The 19,377-nt window shown below is 41.2% G+C and overlaps 1 protein-coding gene across 1 annotated transcript; it reads right to left on the bottom strand.

The window, feature by feature from the left end:
• Positions 1 to 12,988: 12,988 nt before the first annotated feature.
• LOC113008696 (protein PLANT CADMIUM RESISTANCE 9-like) lies at positions 12,989 to 17,830 on the bottom strand. The gene is made up of 5 exons (XM_026146312.1): positions 17,789 to 17,830; positions 14,319 to 14,381; positions 13,807 to 13,918; positions 13,488 to 13,675; positions 12,989 to 13,225 (listed from the first exon to the last, which is right to left on the bottom strand). The coding sequence occupies exons 1-5, from the start codon at positions 17,828 to 17,830 to the stop codon at positions 12,989 to 12,991; spliced, it is 642 nt and encodes a 213-aa protein (XP_026002097.1).
• Positions 17,831 to 19,377: the final 1,547 nt, after the last annotated feature.

Genomic DNA, 19,377 nt, shown 5'->3' with positions numbered 1-19,377 from the left:
AGCCATAACTATTTTATATGTGTCTAGATGACTTGGTGATGATGTTTGAAGACCACATGGACAGAAAACACCTCCAACAAAATTGCATGTTGGGTTTTAATGAGCAGTGCAGTTAAACAGCAGGATGAATGATTTTGTATTTAAAGCTTTTAAAGAATAATTTAATATATATTTTTTCTTATATTTAAATCCCAGTAACTGACTGAAAAGACTGTCAGTCCTGTGTTTTTGTATAGTTATTTTACGAAGAAATTCAATTCAATTCAATTTTATTCATATAGCGCCAAATCACAACATTAGTTATATTGTACAGTAGATCATACAATAATAGATACAGAGAAAAACCCAACAATCATATGACCCCCTATGAGCAAGCACCATGGCGATAGTATGAAGGAAAAACTCCCTTTTAACAGGAAGAAACCTCCTGCAGAACCAGACTCAGGGAGGGGCGGGGCCATCTGCTGCGACCGGTTTGGGTGAGAGAAGGAAGACAGGATTTCCGGCTCTTTTTATAGAACCGGCTCTTTCGGCTCAGCTCACTAAAAAGAGCCGAAAGAGCCGGCTACCAACCAGCTCTTCAGGTTGCTTTCATTTATTATTAACAACAATATAAAATTATGCACAAAAGGAATTACTGATAAAAAAAAAAGCGTGGTTTTATTTATATATGTTTATATATAAATATATACGGTGGCCCCTAGAGACAAAGCACGTACAAACTCCAAAACACATTTGGTTATTTTTTAAATTATTTCCTGGTGTCAGCTGTTTCCTTGTTAAGCAAGCACAACAAACAACTATTGGTATGTTAAATATTTTTAAGTAACTTTATGTTTTACCTTGTTGGCAGTTTGCCTGCTTTTAGCTGTGCGTCCCTTGTCTTAGATCTGTCCTTCCTTATCTCAGTTCAAAGGTATATCTCATGGATTATGAAGTGTTAGAGAATCTATTTTGTCAGTGTTCCTTATTGCGCTGTCTTACTTCCTTCATGCTGTTTTCCCGATTGAAAACCTGAAAAGCGGGGGGAGCTTGAATGGTGAAAAAGAAACTTTTTTAAGTGACATCAATCGATCAAGCCTTTTATTTGTCACATGCAAAGTTTACACCCGGAAAAACAATGAAATGTACAATACAATGGGCAAGTGGAGGAGGGGAAAAAACGAGACCTCTACTCATTCTGGCCTCCTGGTGGCAGGTCAGCATGAGAACAGAAAACAAAAACAACTCCTCTGCACAGAGAGCACATACATCTCCACATCACAACACCATAAACCACATGACGAGCAACTGGGGTGGGTAAGGGGGTGAGAGGTGAGCCGATGTAGACACAGCCATCCTGCCCTGCAGCTATTAATCCAGCGCTGGGCCCAGACCCACCGTCTGACCTCGGCCTTGGAGATAAGCGTTCGAAGGCGTTTGGAATCCAGGATGAGGGTGCATAGGATGGGAAGGAACAGTCTAAACACAGTTTATTATCAGGGAGAAATTTTGTTGTCCAGCTCCAGCCTTGAGACCACAGCTGGCGCCGATATGGTAACTGCATGAAATGATGGTGGTTTCCTTTAGTGCGAACAACTGCATGTCAATTTTACAGTCGATCTAAATGTCCGTCAATGGTCTCTCAATCTCCCGTTGGAGAGCCATGAGCTTCAATTCAATTCAATTTTATTTATATTGCGCCAAATCACAACAAAAGTCGCCTCAGGGCGCTTCATAGATACAGAGAAAAATCCAACAATCATATGACCCCCTATGAGCAAGCACTTTGGCGACAGTGGGAAGGAAAAACTCCTTTTTAACAGGAAGAAACCTCCGACAGAACCATTGCTGGCTGTCTGAGTGGTGTCCCAGAAACGATGTGGGCTTCATAGATAATTGGCAAACCTCCTGCAGAACCAGGCTCAGGGAGGGGCGGGGCCATCGGCTGTGATTGGTTGGTGTGAGAGAAGGAAGACAGGATGAAGACACAATAGAAGAGAGCCAGAGGTGAATAACAACTATGATTCAGGGGATGTAACTTTTATTAGGGAAAACACCAAAAAACATCTTATGGATTTTGAAGCATAAATGACGATAGCCAGTTTGAGTTATGTAAATGCCAACTACCACCCAGAGTGCTGTTTAGCAAAAACTAACAAAATGTTTTTAAAAGGTGTTTAAAGAATGACACTTTTATGTATGACAGTAAATTAGAACGGTAACGTGTGGGGAATATGTTCTTGAAGAGTCACTCTTGCATCTCTCAGCTTCACAGACCACCTGGCAGTCATGTTTGGAAAACTTCCACCTTGGGTTACTAACTGCTGGTTGGACACTGCTGTGGATGTTTTGTCCTATTTCATTGTGCTACTCTGTGCTCGTGGTTCGGGAATTCCTCTCACTGGTTATGTTTTTGGATTTTACACCTTCCTCAGAGGTACTTTGCTTTCATCTGATTTTAACGAAGGGGAATTAAAATATTTTTGTAAAGTTATAATTATTGTTGTGTTTCTGCTCCACTCTGTTTCTAGCACAGCTCACACTGCTGTGGCACCTAAATTGTTAAAATAAAATTAGAGATCCTCGGCTATTTTGAACTAGGTGGTGTTTCCTTTTTCAAACACCACCTAAAGTCATCCGTTATTCTGCGGATTGATTTATTGATTGTCTTACCCACATATTTACAACAAAATGGGATATTATACTCAAACAGATCATTAAACTAGACAAATAGGCAACGGTATTTTTCTCCAAAAAAACATAATACTGAATATCTGTGAAGTGTCCCAGTCATCCAGGTCATCATAGTTTAAGAAGCTTGGAATGAAAAGCGTCTGGACTTCTTTAAATTTCTTGAAGACGTTGAAGAACAGAAGTGAATGAGTACAGATACAGTGGGATGCAAAAGTTTGGGCAACCTTGTTAATAGTCATTATTTTCCTGTATAAATCGTTGGTTGTTACAATAAAAAAAAAAGTCAGTTAAATATATCATATAGGAGACGCACACAGAGATATCTGAGAAGTGAAATGAAGTTTATTGAATTTACAGAAAGTGTGCAATAATTGTTTAAACAAAATCAGGCAGGTGCATAAATTGGGCACCACAAAAAAAGAAATGAAATCAATATTTAGTAGATCTGCCTTTTGCAGAAATTACAGCCTCTAAACGCTTCCTGTAGGTTCCAATGAGAGTCTGGATTGTGGTTGAAGGTATTTTGGACTGTCCTTTACAAAACATCTCTAGTTCATTCAGGTTTGATGGCTTTCGAGCATGGACAGCTCGCTTTAACTCACACCACAGGTTTTCAATAATATTCAAGTCTGGACTGGGATGGCCGTTCCAGAACATTGTACTTGTTCCTCTGCATGAATGCTTTAGTGGATTTTCAGCAGTGTTTCGGGTCATTGTCTTGTTGAAAGATCCAGCCCCGGCACAGCTTCAGCTTTGTCACTGATTCCTGGACATTGGTCTCCAGAATCTGCTGATACTGAGTGGAATCCATGATTCCCTCAACTTTGATAAGATTCCCAGTCCCTGCACTGGCCACACAGCCCCACAGCATGATGGAACCACCATATTTTACTGGAGGTAGCAGGTGTTTTTCTTAGACTGCTGTGTTCTTTTTCCTCCATGCATAACACCCCTTGCTATGCCCAAATAACTCAATTTTAGTCCACAGCACCTTTTTCCAGAATGAAGCTGGCTTGTCCAAATGTGCTTCAGCAAACCTCAAGCGGCTCTGTTTTTGCTGTGGGCGGAGAAAAGGCTTCCGCTGCATCACTCTCGCATACAGCATGTCCTTGTGTAAAGTGCGCCGAATGGTTGAACGATGCACAGTGACTCCATCTGCTGAGATGATGTTGCAGGTCTTTGGTGCTGGTCTGTGGGTCGACTCTGACTGTTCTCACCGTCGCTTCTGTCTATCCGAGATTTTTCTTGGTCTGCCACTTCCAGCCTTAACTTGAACTGAGCCTGTGGTCTTCCATTTTCTCAATATGTTCCTAACTGTGGAAACAGACGGCTTAAATCCCTGAGACAGCTTTCTGTATCCTTCCACTAAACCATGATGGTGAACAATCTTTGTCTTCAGGTCATTTGTGAGTTGTTTTGAGACCCCCATGTTGCTGCTCTTCAGAGAAAATTAAAAGAGGAGGGAAACTTTAGTGATGGGACGTTCTGTATCGAGGCTTCGGAGCGTGTGTCGAGTAATGGAGGGGGCGTTTCCGCGAAGCGCGTATCGAGGCTTGCTTCATTTATGGGAGGAGCTGAAAATGATGACGTCCGAAGCCTCGCTGCCCGGCTGTACCACGTGACTGGTTCATGAAGTGGTTCGAACTTTGCCGCGAGATATGACAGCGATATAAACCCCTCAGACTTCATTCAAAAATGTGGGTGTTTGATGGAGAGTTGCGGTTAGTGAGAGTTTGGAGACAGTTTGGAGGTTTATGAGAGTGAGGAGAGAAAGTCAGGAGAGAATGGAGCCAGCTAAGAAGAAGAGGATGTCCTCCCCTGTGTGGGAACATTTTGATCTTATTCCTCCCAACAAGGTATGTAAATTTCTACAGAAGATGTATTTTCATGATACTGATGGTGCAATACAATTTATGTTGAGCTGTCTTGACTTTTGTACAAGGTGAAGTGTTTGCTATGTGCCAGGGAGCTGGGATATAACAACAACACCTCATCCATGCTTAGGCACTACAGAGCTTTGCATGAGAATAAGGGGGACACCGATTGTGGAGCAAGACCAGGTGAGCCATCAAATGCAATGATAATATAGCATGCTGTAATGTTACTAAATGATATAACAATATTATACAACTGTTATAAGTTACGTGTGTGATATTTATATTTGTGCTTTATCTTTGCTGTCTTTCCTCAGGAGAACAATCTCAAATAGATGAAGACCTGGTCAGCATGGTGATTGAGGACTCCCAGCCATTTAGCATTGTGGAGGACAAAGGATTCAAAAGATTTGTTAAATCATTAAATCCTAGCTATGTTCTCCCCACTAAAAAGGACGTAAAAGCAGTGAAAATTTAGTTTTTACAGAATAAAATGTGAACAGGCAGGACTGAGGCTCAAAGCCTCAGTGTGTAGCTGTCCATACCTCAACGTTACAAAAGCACAACTACTGTCCACACCCCAACCACACCTCACCTCACAGTAAATGATCATTTCCATTTCAAGCATTTCCAAATAATCATTTCCCATACTGCCACTATAAATATACACAGTATACTGCCATCACTACAATATACATGTTTTACACACTCCTTTTGTTGTTGACATTTACAGGCTGTGTGCAAAATGCCACACTCTTCAAATTCATGCCAGCTATTATTTTTACGTCCAGTAGGTGTCCTGCTAGAGCAAATGAAGCTTCATGAAGCTTCGCGTTGGGGTGAACCAATTGGATGAAAAGCTTCAGTGCTTCATGGGGCTTCATCTGCCCATCACTAGGAAACTTACATTTGACCCCCTTAAATACTCTTTCTCATTATTGGATTCACCTGTGTATGTAGGTCAGGGGTCACTGAGCTTACCGAGCCAATTTGAGTTCCAATAATTCGTTGGACAGAAAACACCTCCAACAAATTTGCATGTTGGGTTTTAATTTAAATCCCAGTAACTGACTGAAAAGACTGTCAGTCCTGTGTTTTTGTATAGTTTGTGACTCCAGTTTGAAAATAGTCACCACAGAAGCTTATTTTTTAAATCTTTTCCTGGTGTCAGATTTTTCATTGTTAAGCAAGTTACAACAAAAAGTTATAGATACGTTAAATATTTGAGTGACTTCATATTTCCCCTTGTTGGCCGTTTGTCTGCTTTTAGCTGTGTGTCGTTTGTCGTTTCTTTTTTTCCCTTATCTCAGATTAAACGTATATCTGGTGGATTGTGAACTGTTGGAGAATCTATGGCATGTGTAGCATTGTTTCAGTGTTCCTCATTGCGCTGTCTTACTTCCTTCATGCTGTTTTCCCGATTTAAAAACCTGAAAAGCTGCTTAGCCGCAACCTTTTCTAAAATTCCAGCAATTAATTTTGAAATTGGTCTGTAACTGCTAATAAGAGAAGGGTCTAACTTGTTTTTTTGTTTTTTTTTAAGTATCTCGGGGTCTTGTTCACAAGTGATGGGAGAAGGGAACGGGAGATCGACAGACAGATTGGTGCAGCGGCTGCAGTGATGTGGACGCTGTACCAGTCTGTTATGGTGAAGAGAGAGCTGGGTGTAACAGCGAAGCTCTCAATTTACCGGTCGATCTACGTCCCTATATGGCCACGAGCTGTGGGTAGTGACCGAAAGAACGAGATCGCGAATACAAGCGGCGGAAATGAGCTTCCTCCGAAGGGTGGCTGGCCTCTCCCTTAGAGATAGGGTGAGAAGTTCAGCCATCCGGGAGGGGCTCAGAGTAGAGCAGCTGCTGCTCCACATCGAAAGGAGCTGAGGTGGCTCAGGCATCTGACAAGGATGCCTCCTGGGCGCCTCCTGGGTGAGGTGTTCCGGGCATGTCCCAAGTGAGCCCTCACTTACGAAGTCGCAGTCAAGCTAGCCGCCCCGCCAGCCGCACCGAAAATGTGGTTGCACTACTCTTACGTATATTACGGTATGGGTGAAAACCGGCTTAGAAACGCAGTGTTTTGTGTCCTGACACTATTTTACTTCACAATCCACTCCCATTTTTAGTGTATCTCCACTTTCACCCCTGTGATCCACAGCCCAAATTACTGTATGATTCAGAGAAAATTAACAATAAAATTTACCCAATTTACTCAACTATACTTTTAATGTCCTCATCTTTGACCTCAGATTACAGGAAAACTGTAAGAGGTGACGCAGATATTTCACTGGATTATGACTCTGGGTGACCCCCACTCTGCACCCTGTGATCCACAGCAAAAATTACTGTACGGATTTTGAGAAAATTGATAGTAAACTTTGCACAATTTACTGTACTATACTCTATATATTCTCATTTTTGAGCTCAGATTACAGGAAAACCATAAGAGGTGACGCAGATATTTCACTGGATTATGAATCTAGGCTGTCGCCACTCTGCACCCTGTGATCCACAGCAAAAATTACTGTACGGATTTTGAGAAAATTGATAGTAAACTTTGCACAATTTACTGTACTATACTATATATTCTCATTTTTGAGCTCAGATTACAGGAAAACCATAAGAGGTGACGCAGATATTTCACTGGATTATGAATCTAGGCTGTCGCCACTCTGCACCCTGTGATCCACAGCAAAAATTACTGTATGGATTTTGAGAAAATTCATAGCAAAATCTTCCCATTTTGCTTTACTGTACTCTACATATTGACATCTTTGGCCTCAGATTACAGGAAAACTATAAGAGGTGACGCAGATATCTCACTGTATTCTGACTCTAGGCTGTCGCCACTCTTCACCCTGTGATCCACAGCCAAAATTACTGTACGGTTTTTGAGAAAATTGATAGTAAACTTTCCACAATTTACTCTACTGTACTTTTAATATCCTCGTCTTTGACCTCAGATTACAGGAAAACTGTAAGAGGTGACGCAGATATTTCACTGGATTATGACTCTGGGTGACCCCCACTCTGCACCCTGTGATCCACAGCAAAAATTACTGTACGGATTTTGAGAAAATTGATAGTAAACTTTGCACAATTTACTCTACTGTACTTTTAATATTCTCATCTTTGACCTCAGATTACAGAAAAACTGTAAGAGGTGATGCAGATATTTCACTGGATTATGAATCTAGGCCATCTCCACTCTGCACCCTGTGATCCACAGCCAAAATTACTGTACGGTTTTTGGGAAAATCCATAGTAAATATGCACAATTTACTCTACTGTACTTTTAATATCCTCGTCTTTAACCTCAGATTACAGGAAAACTGTAAGAGGTGACGCAGATATTTCACTGGATTATGACTCTGGGTGACCCCCACTCTGCACCCTGTGATCCACAGCAAAAATTACTGTACGGATTTTGAGAAAATTGATAGTAAACTTTGCACAATTTACTGTACTATACTCTATATATTCTCATCTTTGAGCTCAGATTACAGGAAAACTATAAGAGGTGACGCAGATATTTCACTGGATTATGAATCTAGGCTGTCGCCACTCTGCACCCTGTGATCCACAGCAAAAATTACTGTATGGATTTTGAGAAAATTCATAGCAAAATCTTCCCATTTTGCTTTACTGTACTCTACATATTGACATCTTTGGCCTCAGATTACAGGAAAACTATAAGAGGTGACGCAGATATCTCACTGTATTCTGACTCTGGGTGACCCCCACTCTGCACCCTGTGATCCACAGCCAAAATTACTGTACGGATTTCTGATGAAATTAAATCCTATTCCATTACCAAACAAAATGAGTTCATTGAAGTATTTGCTTAACTACAAGAAATGTCTTTCCACACACAATTTAAATTTTTCAAAATGTCATTCACACACCACCTCAAGTATCAACTTCAGTTTTAGACATTATTTATTCAGTGCTTAATCACAACAATAGTCAACTTAAGGCACTTACATAATAAGTTAAACCTTACAATAATACATACAGAGAAAAACCCAACAATCATATGACCCCCTATGAGCAACAGTGGGAAGGAAAAACTCCCTTTTAACAGCAAGAAACCTCCGGCAGAACCAGGCTCAGGGAGGGGCGGCCATCTGCCTCAACCGGTCAGGGTGAGAAATTACATTTCTCAGATTACTGATTTCTCATATTACTACTACACAGTTTAGATACACTCAACAAAAATATAAACGCAACACCTTTGTTACTGCTCCCATTCCCCATGGGATGGACGTAGAGACCGAAAATTCATTCCAGATACACAATATAACCATCCCTCCCAAACAGTGGTCACAAATCAGTCCAAATGTGTAGTAGTGGGCACATCTGCCATATTGAGATAATCCATCCCACCTCACAGGTGTGCCACATCAGGATGCTGATCTGACATCATGAGTAGTGCACAGGTGTACCTCAGACTGCCCACAACAAAAGGCCACCCTGGAATGTGCAGTTTTGTCTCACAGCAAAATGCCACAGATGCCACAAGCAATGAGGGAGCGTGCAATTGGCATGCTGACAGCAGGAATGTCAACCAGATCTGTCGCCCGTGCATTGAATGTTCATTTCTCAACCATAAGCCGTCTCCACAGGCGTTTCAGAGAATATGGCAGCACATCCAACCGGCCTCACAACCGCAGACCTCGTGTAACCACACCAGCCCAGGACCTCCACATCCAGCAGGTTCACCTCCAAGATCGTCTGAGACCAGCCACCCAGACAGCTGCTGGAACAATTGGTTTGCACAACCAAACAATTTCTGCACAAACTGTCAGAAACCGTCTCAGGGACGCTCAACTGCATGCCCGTCGTCCTCATCGGGGTCTTGACCTGACTCCAGCTCGTCGCCGTAACAGACTTGTGTGGGCAAATGCTCACATTCGATGGCGTCTGGCACGTTGGAGAGGTGTGCGCTTCACGGAGGAATCATGGTTCACATTGTTCAGGGCAGATGGCAGCTGAGAATGTCCCAGTTCTTGCATGGCCAGCATACTCACCGGACATGTCACCCATTGAGCATGTTCGGGATGTGCTTGACCGGCGTATACGACAGCGCGTACCAGTTCCCACGAATATCCAACAACCTCGCACAGCCATTGAAGTGGAGTGGACCAACATTCCACAGGCCACAATTGACAATCTGATAGACTCCATGCGACGATGTGTTGCACTGCATGAGGCAAATGGTGGTCACACCAGATACTGACCGGTTCTGGGTCCCCAGACCCCCAATAGCGCAAAAAACTGCACATTCCAGGGTGGCCTTTTGTTGTGGGCAGTCTGAGGTACACCTGTGCACTACTCATGATGTCAGATCAGCATCCTGATGTGGCACACCTGTGAGGTGGGATGGATTATCTCAATATGGCAGATGTGCCCACTACTACACATTTGGACTGATTTGTGACCACTGTTTGGGAGGGATGGTTATATTGTGTATCTGGAATGAATTTTCGGTCTCTACGTCCATCCCATGGGGAATGGGAGCAGTAACAAAGGTGTTGCGTTTATATTTTTGTTGAGTGTATCTAAACTGTGTAGTAGTAATATGAGAAATCAGTAATCTGAGAAATGTAATTTCTCACCCTGACCGGTTGAGGCAGATGGCCGCCCCTCCCTGAGCCTGGTTCTGCCGGAGGTTTCTTGCTGTTAAAAGGGAGTTTTTCCTTCCCACTGTTGCTCATAGGGGGTCATATGATTGTTGGGTTTTTCTCTGTATGTATTATTGTAAGGTTTAACTTATTATGTAAGTGCCTTAAGTTGACTATTGTTGTGATTAAGCACTGAATAAATAATGTCTAAAACTGAAGTTGATACTTGAGGTGGTGTGTGAATGACATTTTGAAAAATTTAAATTGTGTGTGGAAAGACATTTCTTGTAGTTAAGCAAATACTTCAATGAACTCATTTTGTTTGGTAATGGAATAGGATTTAATTTCATCAGAAATCCGTACAGTAATTTTGGCTGTGGATCACAGGGTGCAGAGTGGGGGTCACCCAGAGTCAGAATACAGTGAGATATCTGCGTCACCTCTTATAGTTTTCCTGTAATCTGAGGCCAAAGATGTCAATATGTAGAGTACAGTAAAGCAAAATGGGAAGATTTTGCTATGAATTTTCTCAAAATCCATACAGTAATTTTGGCTGTGGATCACAGGGTGCAGAGTGGCGACAGCCTAGATTCATAATCCAGTGAAATATCTGCGTCACCTCTTATAGTTTTCCTGTAATCTGAGCTCAAAGATGAGAATATATAGAGTATAGTACAGTAAATTGTGCAAAGTTTACTATCAATTTTCTCAAAATCCATACAGTAATTTTTGCTGTGGATCACAGGGTGCAGAGTGGAGATGGCCTAGATTCATAATCCAGTGAAATATCTGCGTCACCTCTTACAGTTTTTCTGTAATCTGAGGTTAAAGATGAGAATATATAGAGTATAGTACAGTAAATTGTGCAAAGTTTACTATCAATTTTCTCAAAAACTGTACAGTAATTTTGGCTGTGGATGACAGGGTGCAGAGTGGCGACAGCCTAGATTCATAACCCAGTGAAATATCTGCGTCACCTCTTACAGTTTTCCTGTAATCGGAGCTCAAAGATGTCAATGTATAAAGTACAGTAAAGCAAAATGGGAAGATTTTGCTATGAATTTTCTCAAAATCCATACAGTAATTTTTGCTGTGGATCACAGGGTGCAGAGTGGGGGTCACCCAGAGTCATAATCCAGTGAGATATCTGCGTCACCTCTTACAGTTTTCCTTTAATCTAAGCTCAAAGATGAGAATATATAGAGTACAGTAGAGTAAATTGTGCAAAGTTTACTATCAATTTTCTCAAAATCCGTACAGTAATTTTGGCTGTGGATCACAGGGTGCAGAGTGGGGGTCCCCCAGAGTCAGAATCCAGTGAAATATCTGCGTCACCTCTTACAGTTTTCCTGTAATCTGAGCTCAAAGATGTCAATATGTAGAGTACAGTAAAGCAAAATGGGAAGATTTTACTATCAATTTTCTCAAAATCCATACAGTAATTTTGGCTGTGGATCACAGGGTGCAGAGTGGGGGTCACCCAGAGTCATAATCCAGTGAAATATCTGCGTCACCTCTTACAGTTTTCCTGTAATCTGAGGTCAAAGATGAGGACATTAAAAGTATAGTTGAGTAAATTGGGTAAATTTTATTGTTAATTTTCTCTGAATCATACAGTAATTTGGGCTGTGGATCACAGGGGTGAAAGTGGAGATTAACCAAAACTGGGAGTGGATTGTGAAGTAAAATATTGTCAGGACAGAAAACACTGCGTTTCTAAGCCAGTCGGCACCTATACCGTAATATGCGTAAGAGTAGTGCAACAACATTTTAGGTGCGGCTGGCGGGGCGGCTAGCTTGACTGCGACTTCGTAAGTGAGGGCTCACTTGACCGCAGTGAAGGAGGCCCCGGGGCAGACACAGGACACGCTGGAGAGATTATATCTCTCGGCTGGCCTGGGAGCGCATTGGTGTTCCCCTGGACAGCTGGAGGAGGTGGCTGGGGAGAGGGAGGTCTGGGCTTCTCTGCTTAGGCTGCTGCCCCCGCGAGCCGGCCCCGGATAAAGTGGATGAAGATGGATGGATGGAAGGATAAAATTAATAAACTAAACTATTTGCAGTGAAATGTATTTCTATTCCTATTCTTTTGGATCTTCCAACGATAGCCTGCTGTTGTATATTCAATCAGAACATGCATGAGAAGGCCTTTTTTTTTTTTTTTTTTTTAACCGAATTTGACAATTTCTAAAGTTCTGCGTTACAAAAGTCCCATAACCTTTAAGAACTTTGCTTTATTTGCCTCTGGTCATTGCAGAGTTGTTCATCTCATCTATGTTGTGCAAAGGCTAATCCAGAGACAATACCCCAGCATCAACAGGTTCAGTGGTGCAGGATTAACGGAAGGCTCCTCACGGAGGTCTCCGACTTCTCTGATCAATTTCGTAAGTCGGGGTTCCACTGTAGTGTAGTTTTATTGCATATTTTATATCATAAGTATCAAAAAGGGAATATCAGTAGGAAAGTAACAATAGGAACCCAGGGCCCCTCTCAGTAGAACGTGGGACGGGTGTTACACTTATTTGAAAAACCTCTCAGAAAAGTAGGATCAAGGTACACAATGAGGCCCATATCTGTGATTTCATTTTTTTATTGAGTCAGTAAAACATTATTATTACTTTATTATAACTACAACGTAAAGCCATATTTGTTACTAAACTTCAAATAGGTGAATCATCATTCCTATCATTTATGCTAACGTTTAATAGAGATAATTTTCTTGATAATTACAAAGGATTTAACATGAGCATGATTAGACTCTATGCTTTCACAAGTAAATACATGAGAACACACTCTGAGCAGCATCAGACTTCTACGAGTGTCACTTTGTTTGGATGACCACTGTTGGTTGAGACACGAAACCAGTTGCAACTGGTTGCGCAGGCATCATCATCATTGCTGGCTGGACAGTTGGAATAGGCTGCATGCTGACAACAGGGTTATTCTGTATAGTGATGACAGTCGGGTTTTTCTTGCGATGCTTTAACTCGCGATGCATCTGACACCAGGAGCACCACTCGCAGAAACAGGAAAGTACAATATCCTTACAGAGAGAGCCCTGCAGAAAGAGAGTACAAGCATACAGATTTTGTGTAATTCAGGTGGAAGAGCAGGTTCAACAAAATCTAACAATCAGAAGTTTGGTAGATTAATCCCTTGGAATCTCCTCGGAAGAGATACTATGTGTGTGAATGTTAGACAAAAAAGGTTTAGGCATAGATTAAATCCAATATAGATTTTTTTTTGATTTGGTGAATAAGATTTGTAATTCCTAGTTAAGTTGATTTTTGAGTTCAGTGTCACCATCAAATGCTTCATACCTTGATGCCGTATCGGTTTCGCATGCCAGCTCTTAAGGACAAAACTGCAGGAGGAACACAGATAGGTATCCCACAGGCTGCTAATATACCAGGGCCACATATATCACATAAAGGGAGACAGCTGTTCTCTCCAAAGTTTCCTGAAACAGTGCAGGCGAGACAGGGGCAGCACCAGAATCCATAGCAGCCTGAAAAACACAAAAACACAGAAACACATCAATAAAGTGGTAACAAGTCTCAAAAGATGAAGGCAACACAAACGAGGAAAAAAAATCCTGAATTTAATCTGTGAGTCAGTAAAATTTAACTGGCTTCTTACAAGTTTTCATATCCTGACAACAGCCAAGGACATCACTGTCCCAGTCTGGCAAGGGTTTTCCTGCAATTGCCATTGTATGTTGAACTTCACCCACAGACACTGAACGCTCACTCTGTGAAAGTCGAGAAGAAAAAGTAAAATAACTACAGCTGACACACAGTGCTGTATAATACATCTACATCTCTACATTAAGCTTGATTTACAAAGTAAATTCACAAGAAATGTTATATTGCAAGATGAAAACACTACAGCATTACACAGAGAAAAAAGTAAGCACGAGTAATCGTCTGGTGAGTGTAAGAAAAAATTAAAAGCTTTCTATGGACTTTCAATTGACCTCTGTTTCCCTGAACAGGACGAATGTACCGCATGTGCACATATGTATTTCCAAAAAATTAAAAAGCGATAACTTTTCTATAAAACTGCTACTAGCTTCATGATATAAATTACCTTTCCCAGTCTATGTAACAAAGTTAATGTGAAATTACTTGTAGAAAACTGGAAACTCTTACCTTTTGTTGCTGGACACCCTCTGCCCACCTCTGATCCTTGAATGAATGACTGAAAGGATGCTCCTTGGATTGGGAGTTTTATTGTCAGTTGGGTCAACACAAACAATGCTGCAAAGCCTGAAATGCTGAACACTGAGAAATGAAACTAAAAGTGCATTCCTACAACAGTATCTGCCCATTATGTGTTAATAATTGCATCAAACAAGGAAAAACACAACTGACATGTTTCAAAAAGGATGCTTATTATAAATGAAAGAGTCCCAAATAGTAAAGAAATAGTTCCTCCCCCCCCCCCCCCCCCCCCCCCCTTTTGCACAAGTCGAGGAGCGTGTCTGGTTACATTTCACTGTGAGCTATACTTTATAACTATGCATGTGACGAATAAGGAACCTTGAATCTCTTGAATCTTGAATTTGGAACAGGAACTAATAATAATTATTATCATGTTTGTCTTTTTATCTTAACAACCAATAGAACTTACTGTGGTAGGATAGTTGTACTAATATTGCCAGTTTATCTTCCATATTGCTTATTTTTGACTGCACATTTCTCTAATGTATCAGGATTTTAGTGTTCTCACCCTTTTGTTATGTCCTTCAGTGTGGTTATGCATGAGAACAAATGGAGGTTATATATAGTTTTTTTAATTACATGTTTGGTTGATTTTTTTTAAGTGAGTGATACATGGATAAGTCTGTGGTCTCCACATGCTTCAAGAGATTCATCGTCGTCCCTGTGCCCAAGTCCAACATGCCCTCATGCCTGATTGACTACTGGCCTGTTGCACTGACTTCTGTAGTAATGAAGGTGTTCGAGAAGGACTGCACCCTTCTCTAACAGATCCACTCGCCTACCAACCTAGACGCCATCGCCCATGTCTTGCACACCACCCTTAGCCATATAGACAAGAAACAGGGTAACTATGGCTACGTTCACACTGCAGGTGAAAGCGCATCAAATCCAACTTTTTTGACCCTATGCGACCCATATCCGATCATGGTGTGACAGTGTGAACGGCGCAAATCCGATATTTTCAAATCCGATCTGGGTCACTTTCGTATGTTGTACTGAAGCCGATACATATCTGATGTTTTAGAAAGCGACTGCTGTTTGATGGTCATGTCGCATTAAATCCGTCTTTTACGTCACTGACACAAGACAGACTCCAATTATCAGCGCCAGAGAAGACATTGTGAACGCTTCCTGGCCATCCCGTGTAGATGTCAGTGAAACTGTTGGGAAGACAACGTAAACATTTTATTTGTACTGTATAATCTGCAGATTCTGACAGAAATCTGCAGCTATCCTTTGAAGCACCGCTCCTCTCTAAAACAGCAATAAGGATCATTATTAGATTATTTACATTATTATGTAAATAACAAAATAACTTAAAGCAAAAATTGGGAAACGTAAAGACCGAAGTCTTTATATTAAGGGCCATCAGTCAAACAATACTGTTGCTCTGGGTCTAAACAGAGCGCGTTGTGTGTGACGTCTTCTTTTCTTTGAGCGTTCACACTAGAGCGCGTTTGCTGTCGCATTTTATTTGTAGTGTGAACAAGCAGACAAAAAAAAAATCGGAGTGAACGTAGCCTAAGTGAGATTGCTGTTTATTGATTACAGTTCAGCATTTAACACAATAGTGCCCGGTAGACTATTCACACAGTTGAGGGATTTAGGACTCATCAGTCGTCTGTCTGCATGGGTGCTGGACTTCCTCACTGGCAGAACTCTGGTGGTGAGGGTGGGTTGGTGCATTTCTGACAGTATCGCCATCAACACGGGAGCGCCACAGGGGTGTGTACTCTCGCTACTGCTCTACTCCCTCTATACTTTAGACTGTGTGGCCACCCACGGCTCCAATACCATTGTGAAGTTTGCTGACAACACAGTGGTGTTGGGCTCCAATAACAATGAGGCGGCCTACATGGATGAAGTGAAGAATCTGACATCGTGGTGCCAGTATAACCACCTCCAGCTGAATGTCGGCAAAACCAAGGAGCTTGTGGTGGACTTCAGAATGAGTCAGCACAAAGCCCATTGTCATCAATCAGCTCCAGTGTAGAGGGTGCAGTCCTTCAAGTATCTCGGTGTCCACATCTCCTCAAACATGGGGCGATCGTGGCTCAAGAGTTAGGAGTTCGCCTTGTAATCGGAAGGTTGCCGGTTCGAGCCTCGGCTTGGACAGTCTCGGTCGTTGTGTCCTTGGGCAAGACACTTTACCCATTGCCTACTGGTGGTGGTCAGAGGGCCCGGTGGCGCCAGTGTCCGGCAGCCTCGCCTCTGTCAGTGTGCCCCAGGGTGGCTGTGGCTACAATGTAGCTGCCATCACCTGTGTGTGAATGGGTGAATGACTGGATGTGTAAAGCGCTTTGGGGTCCTTAGGGACTAGTAAAGCGCTATATAAATACAGGCCATTTACCATTTACATGACATGGTCTGCCCACATTCAGGTCCAGTCCGAAAAGGGCAAGCAGCGCCTGTATCACCTCTGACAACTGGGGAAGTTCGGCTTTGCTCCAGTGATCCTCTGGACTTTCTATACAGGCGCTGTGGAGAGCATCCTCACACAGAACATCACATCCTGGTGCGGGAACAGCTTTGCTAAAGACCAAAACGTTCTTCAGAGAGTGATCTGTACGGCTGCACGACTGCCCTCCCCTCCCCACAGGACATTTACACCAGGAGATGCTAATATGGAAGGACCCGTCCCATCCCAGCAATAAACCTTTCCAACTTCTGTAATCAGGCAGAAGGTTCAGAACCATCCAAGCAAAAACAGAGAGGCTCAAGAGGATTTTCTGTCCTCAGGCCATCCATGTGTTGAATCAGGACATGCTTATGACTGTTTACTTTTTAATTTAGCAATGGGTTAATTGTCTTTCATACACTTTAATACAGAAAATCTTTAAAGACTTACTACATAAAAATGTTAGTAGATGTGCAGGAAAAGCCAACTGTGTCACCTTGTGGTAAAAATGCTGCTTTGCTCAGTAAAAGCAATGAGCAACAGCAGGTACCCTGGGCGAAACATTCAATCAACAGGGCACTCAGTCTTGTGCAGCATACTTTTCACTGCTTCGTTATGAACAAACTACAGTTATTAAGAATATTTCTGTAAGAAATGTTCTTGTTGCTACTTGTAACACAAGTGGATTTTAGTGCTTTCTGTTTCTGTTCTTTTCTAGCAGCTAATTAATGACTTTGTTGCCACCATCAAAATGTAATTCACATGCTAATTTGATAGGATAACCCCCTATGGTAGTTAGGGATTACTTGAATGAATAAATAAAATAAAAAATAAAAGCAAATAAAATCTAATAATTACAAAGAAGAAGAACAAACCAGAAACTAGTTAACAAACTTAAAAAAAAAGTTTTTTATATGTAGCTTAAATATGCTAGTGACCATAGAGGTAATTTAGATAGGCGTCACATTAGCCATTGACTGAGAGGGTGTGCCTCACTTACCAAGAGATCTTTCTTCCTTAGAAGCTTGGAAGATGAAGACATCGTAGTCAAGGCTTGAGCATAGTTTAAGGCCACAATGAAGAGGTCAAGGGTCGGAGATGCCTGATTGTTTGATTGTTTCCGCACTCTTTCAGGGGTTTAATTGTTTTTGTCAGTGTTTATTGTAGCTCAGACTGTTTCTTGTGTTTCTGTGTAAAGCCGAAGTGATAAAGAACCATATTGCTTGTGTACAGAGACTAACTGGAAGTATTCGGGCAGTATTGACAAACTGCCTGTAGAGAGATACTTCCCTTCCTTGTGTTGGAGAGCCATCTTGTGGTTAGGGATGGTACTGAAATCATTTATCAATTAAGGACTTATTCTCTAATGACCATTTCAAAATGGATGTCAAAAAAAGAATTCAACTCTCAATAGAAAACTCACTTCAAAAACCATTTTCTAATTCTAAATAAAAAAACAGAATTTTACAAAAATCTTTTCAAAATGCAATTTAAAAAAAAGAGAAATAAGTGAATTGATTAAAAAAAAGTCAAAGATTTATTTCTGACAAGAAAAGTTGTTGGTTGGAGATATGTTACACACAGAAACAGCGATGTCCTCCTCAGTCACTTCAGCATCCCCGAAGCATCCCTAAGAGTTATACAGCAGCACTGTGAATAACACTGCCATGCTGCATCTGTAAATGATGCACAGGCTGCAGGTATTCAGACATACTGTCATGGACGAGAGTCTGGTGACCCAGTTTTTAAGTTTTGATTATTTTATATTCTTTGATTTTGTGATTTTCTCATGGTTTAGTCTTTTGATTTTCTGGCTCTCTAACTTCTTCAGCGTTTTGTGATTTCCCGTTCTTAGGTTTTGTTTCTTGTGATTAGTTTCTTTTAGAAAATCAATATTATAATCCCCACACAAACAGAAAGTCTTATTTCCCTTAGCCCTACTTAATAAATCTTCCACTACATCTATACATTTTTCCAGGCTTTCTATATATACAAGTAACAATTATATTCTTCGTTCCATTTCTAGTTCTACTGTAAGAGTCTCCATTAAGTCGTCAATAACCATAGACATATCTTTAAGTTGTTTACATTTCAGATCACAGTTAACAAAAAGTGCCACCCCTCCTGCCTTCTTATTAGATCTATTTATGTACTATAACTCATACCCGTCAATATAGAAATCACAGCCCCTTTTCTCATCTAGCCATGTTTCAGATAAAGCAATTACCTTAAACTTGCCTCTCAAACTATGCAAAAAATCATTAATCGGAGCAAAGTTTTTATATAGGCTTCTACAATTAAATGGTAAATGGCCTGTATTTGTATAGCACTTTACACATCCAGTCATCCACACATTCACACACACATTCACACACACTGGTGATGGCAGCTACACTGTAGCCACAGCCATTAAAAGCAATTAAAGAAAATGTATTACTTATATCAACGTTATCTCTAAATTGGTCCTCCATATAATATTCACATGTCTCATTAATTGTGTTAAGCACATTCCCTTCTAGATCAATATTGGCTTCAAAGTCATATGATTTATAATCTAAATCACCGCTCATTGTAAATGAGTATTCTTTA

The sequence above is a fragment of the Astatotilapia calliptera genome, chromosome 17, assembly GCF_900246225.1.
Source record: "Astatotilapia calliptera chromosome 17, fAstCal1.2, whole genome shotgun sequence".
NCBI lineage: Eukaryota > Metazoa > Chordata > Actinopteri > Cichliformes > Cichlidae > Astatotilapia > Astatotilapia calliptera.
This window is presented reverse-complemented; position numbering and strand designations above follow the sequence as displayed.

What these genes read in the sequence shown, in the direction of transcription:
- LOC113008696 (XM_026146312.1), bottom strand. Translation starts at nt 17,830, where the DNA reads ATGTCTTCATCTTCCAAGCTTCTAAGGAAGAAAGATCTCTTG. An exon ending in TAAGGAAGAAAGATCTCTTG is followed by an intron (nt 14,382 to 17,788) that starts GTAAGTGAGGCA and finishes TCCCAATCCAAG; the next exon opens with GAGCATCCTTTCAGTCATTC. An exon ending in TTGTCAGGATATGAAAACTT is followed by an intron (nt 13,676 to 13,806) that starts GTAAGAAGCCAG and finishes TGTGTTTTTCAG; the next exon opens with GCTGCTATGGATTCTGGTGC.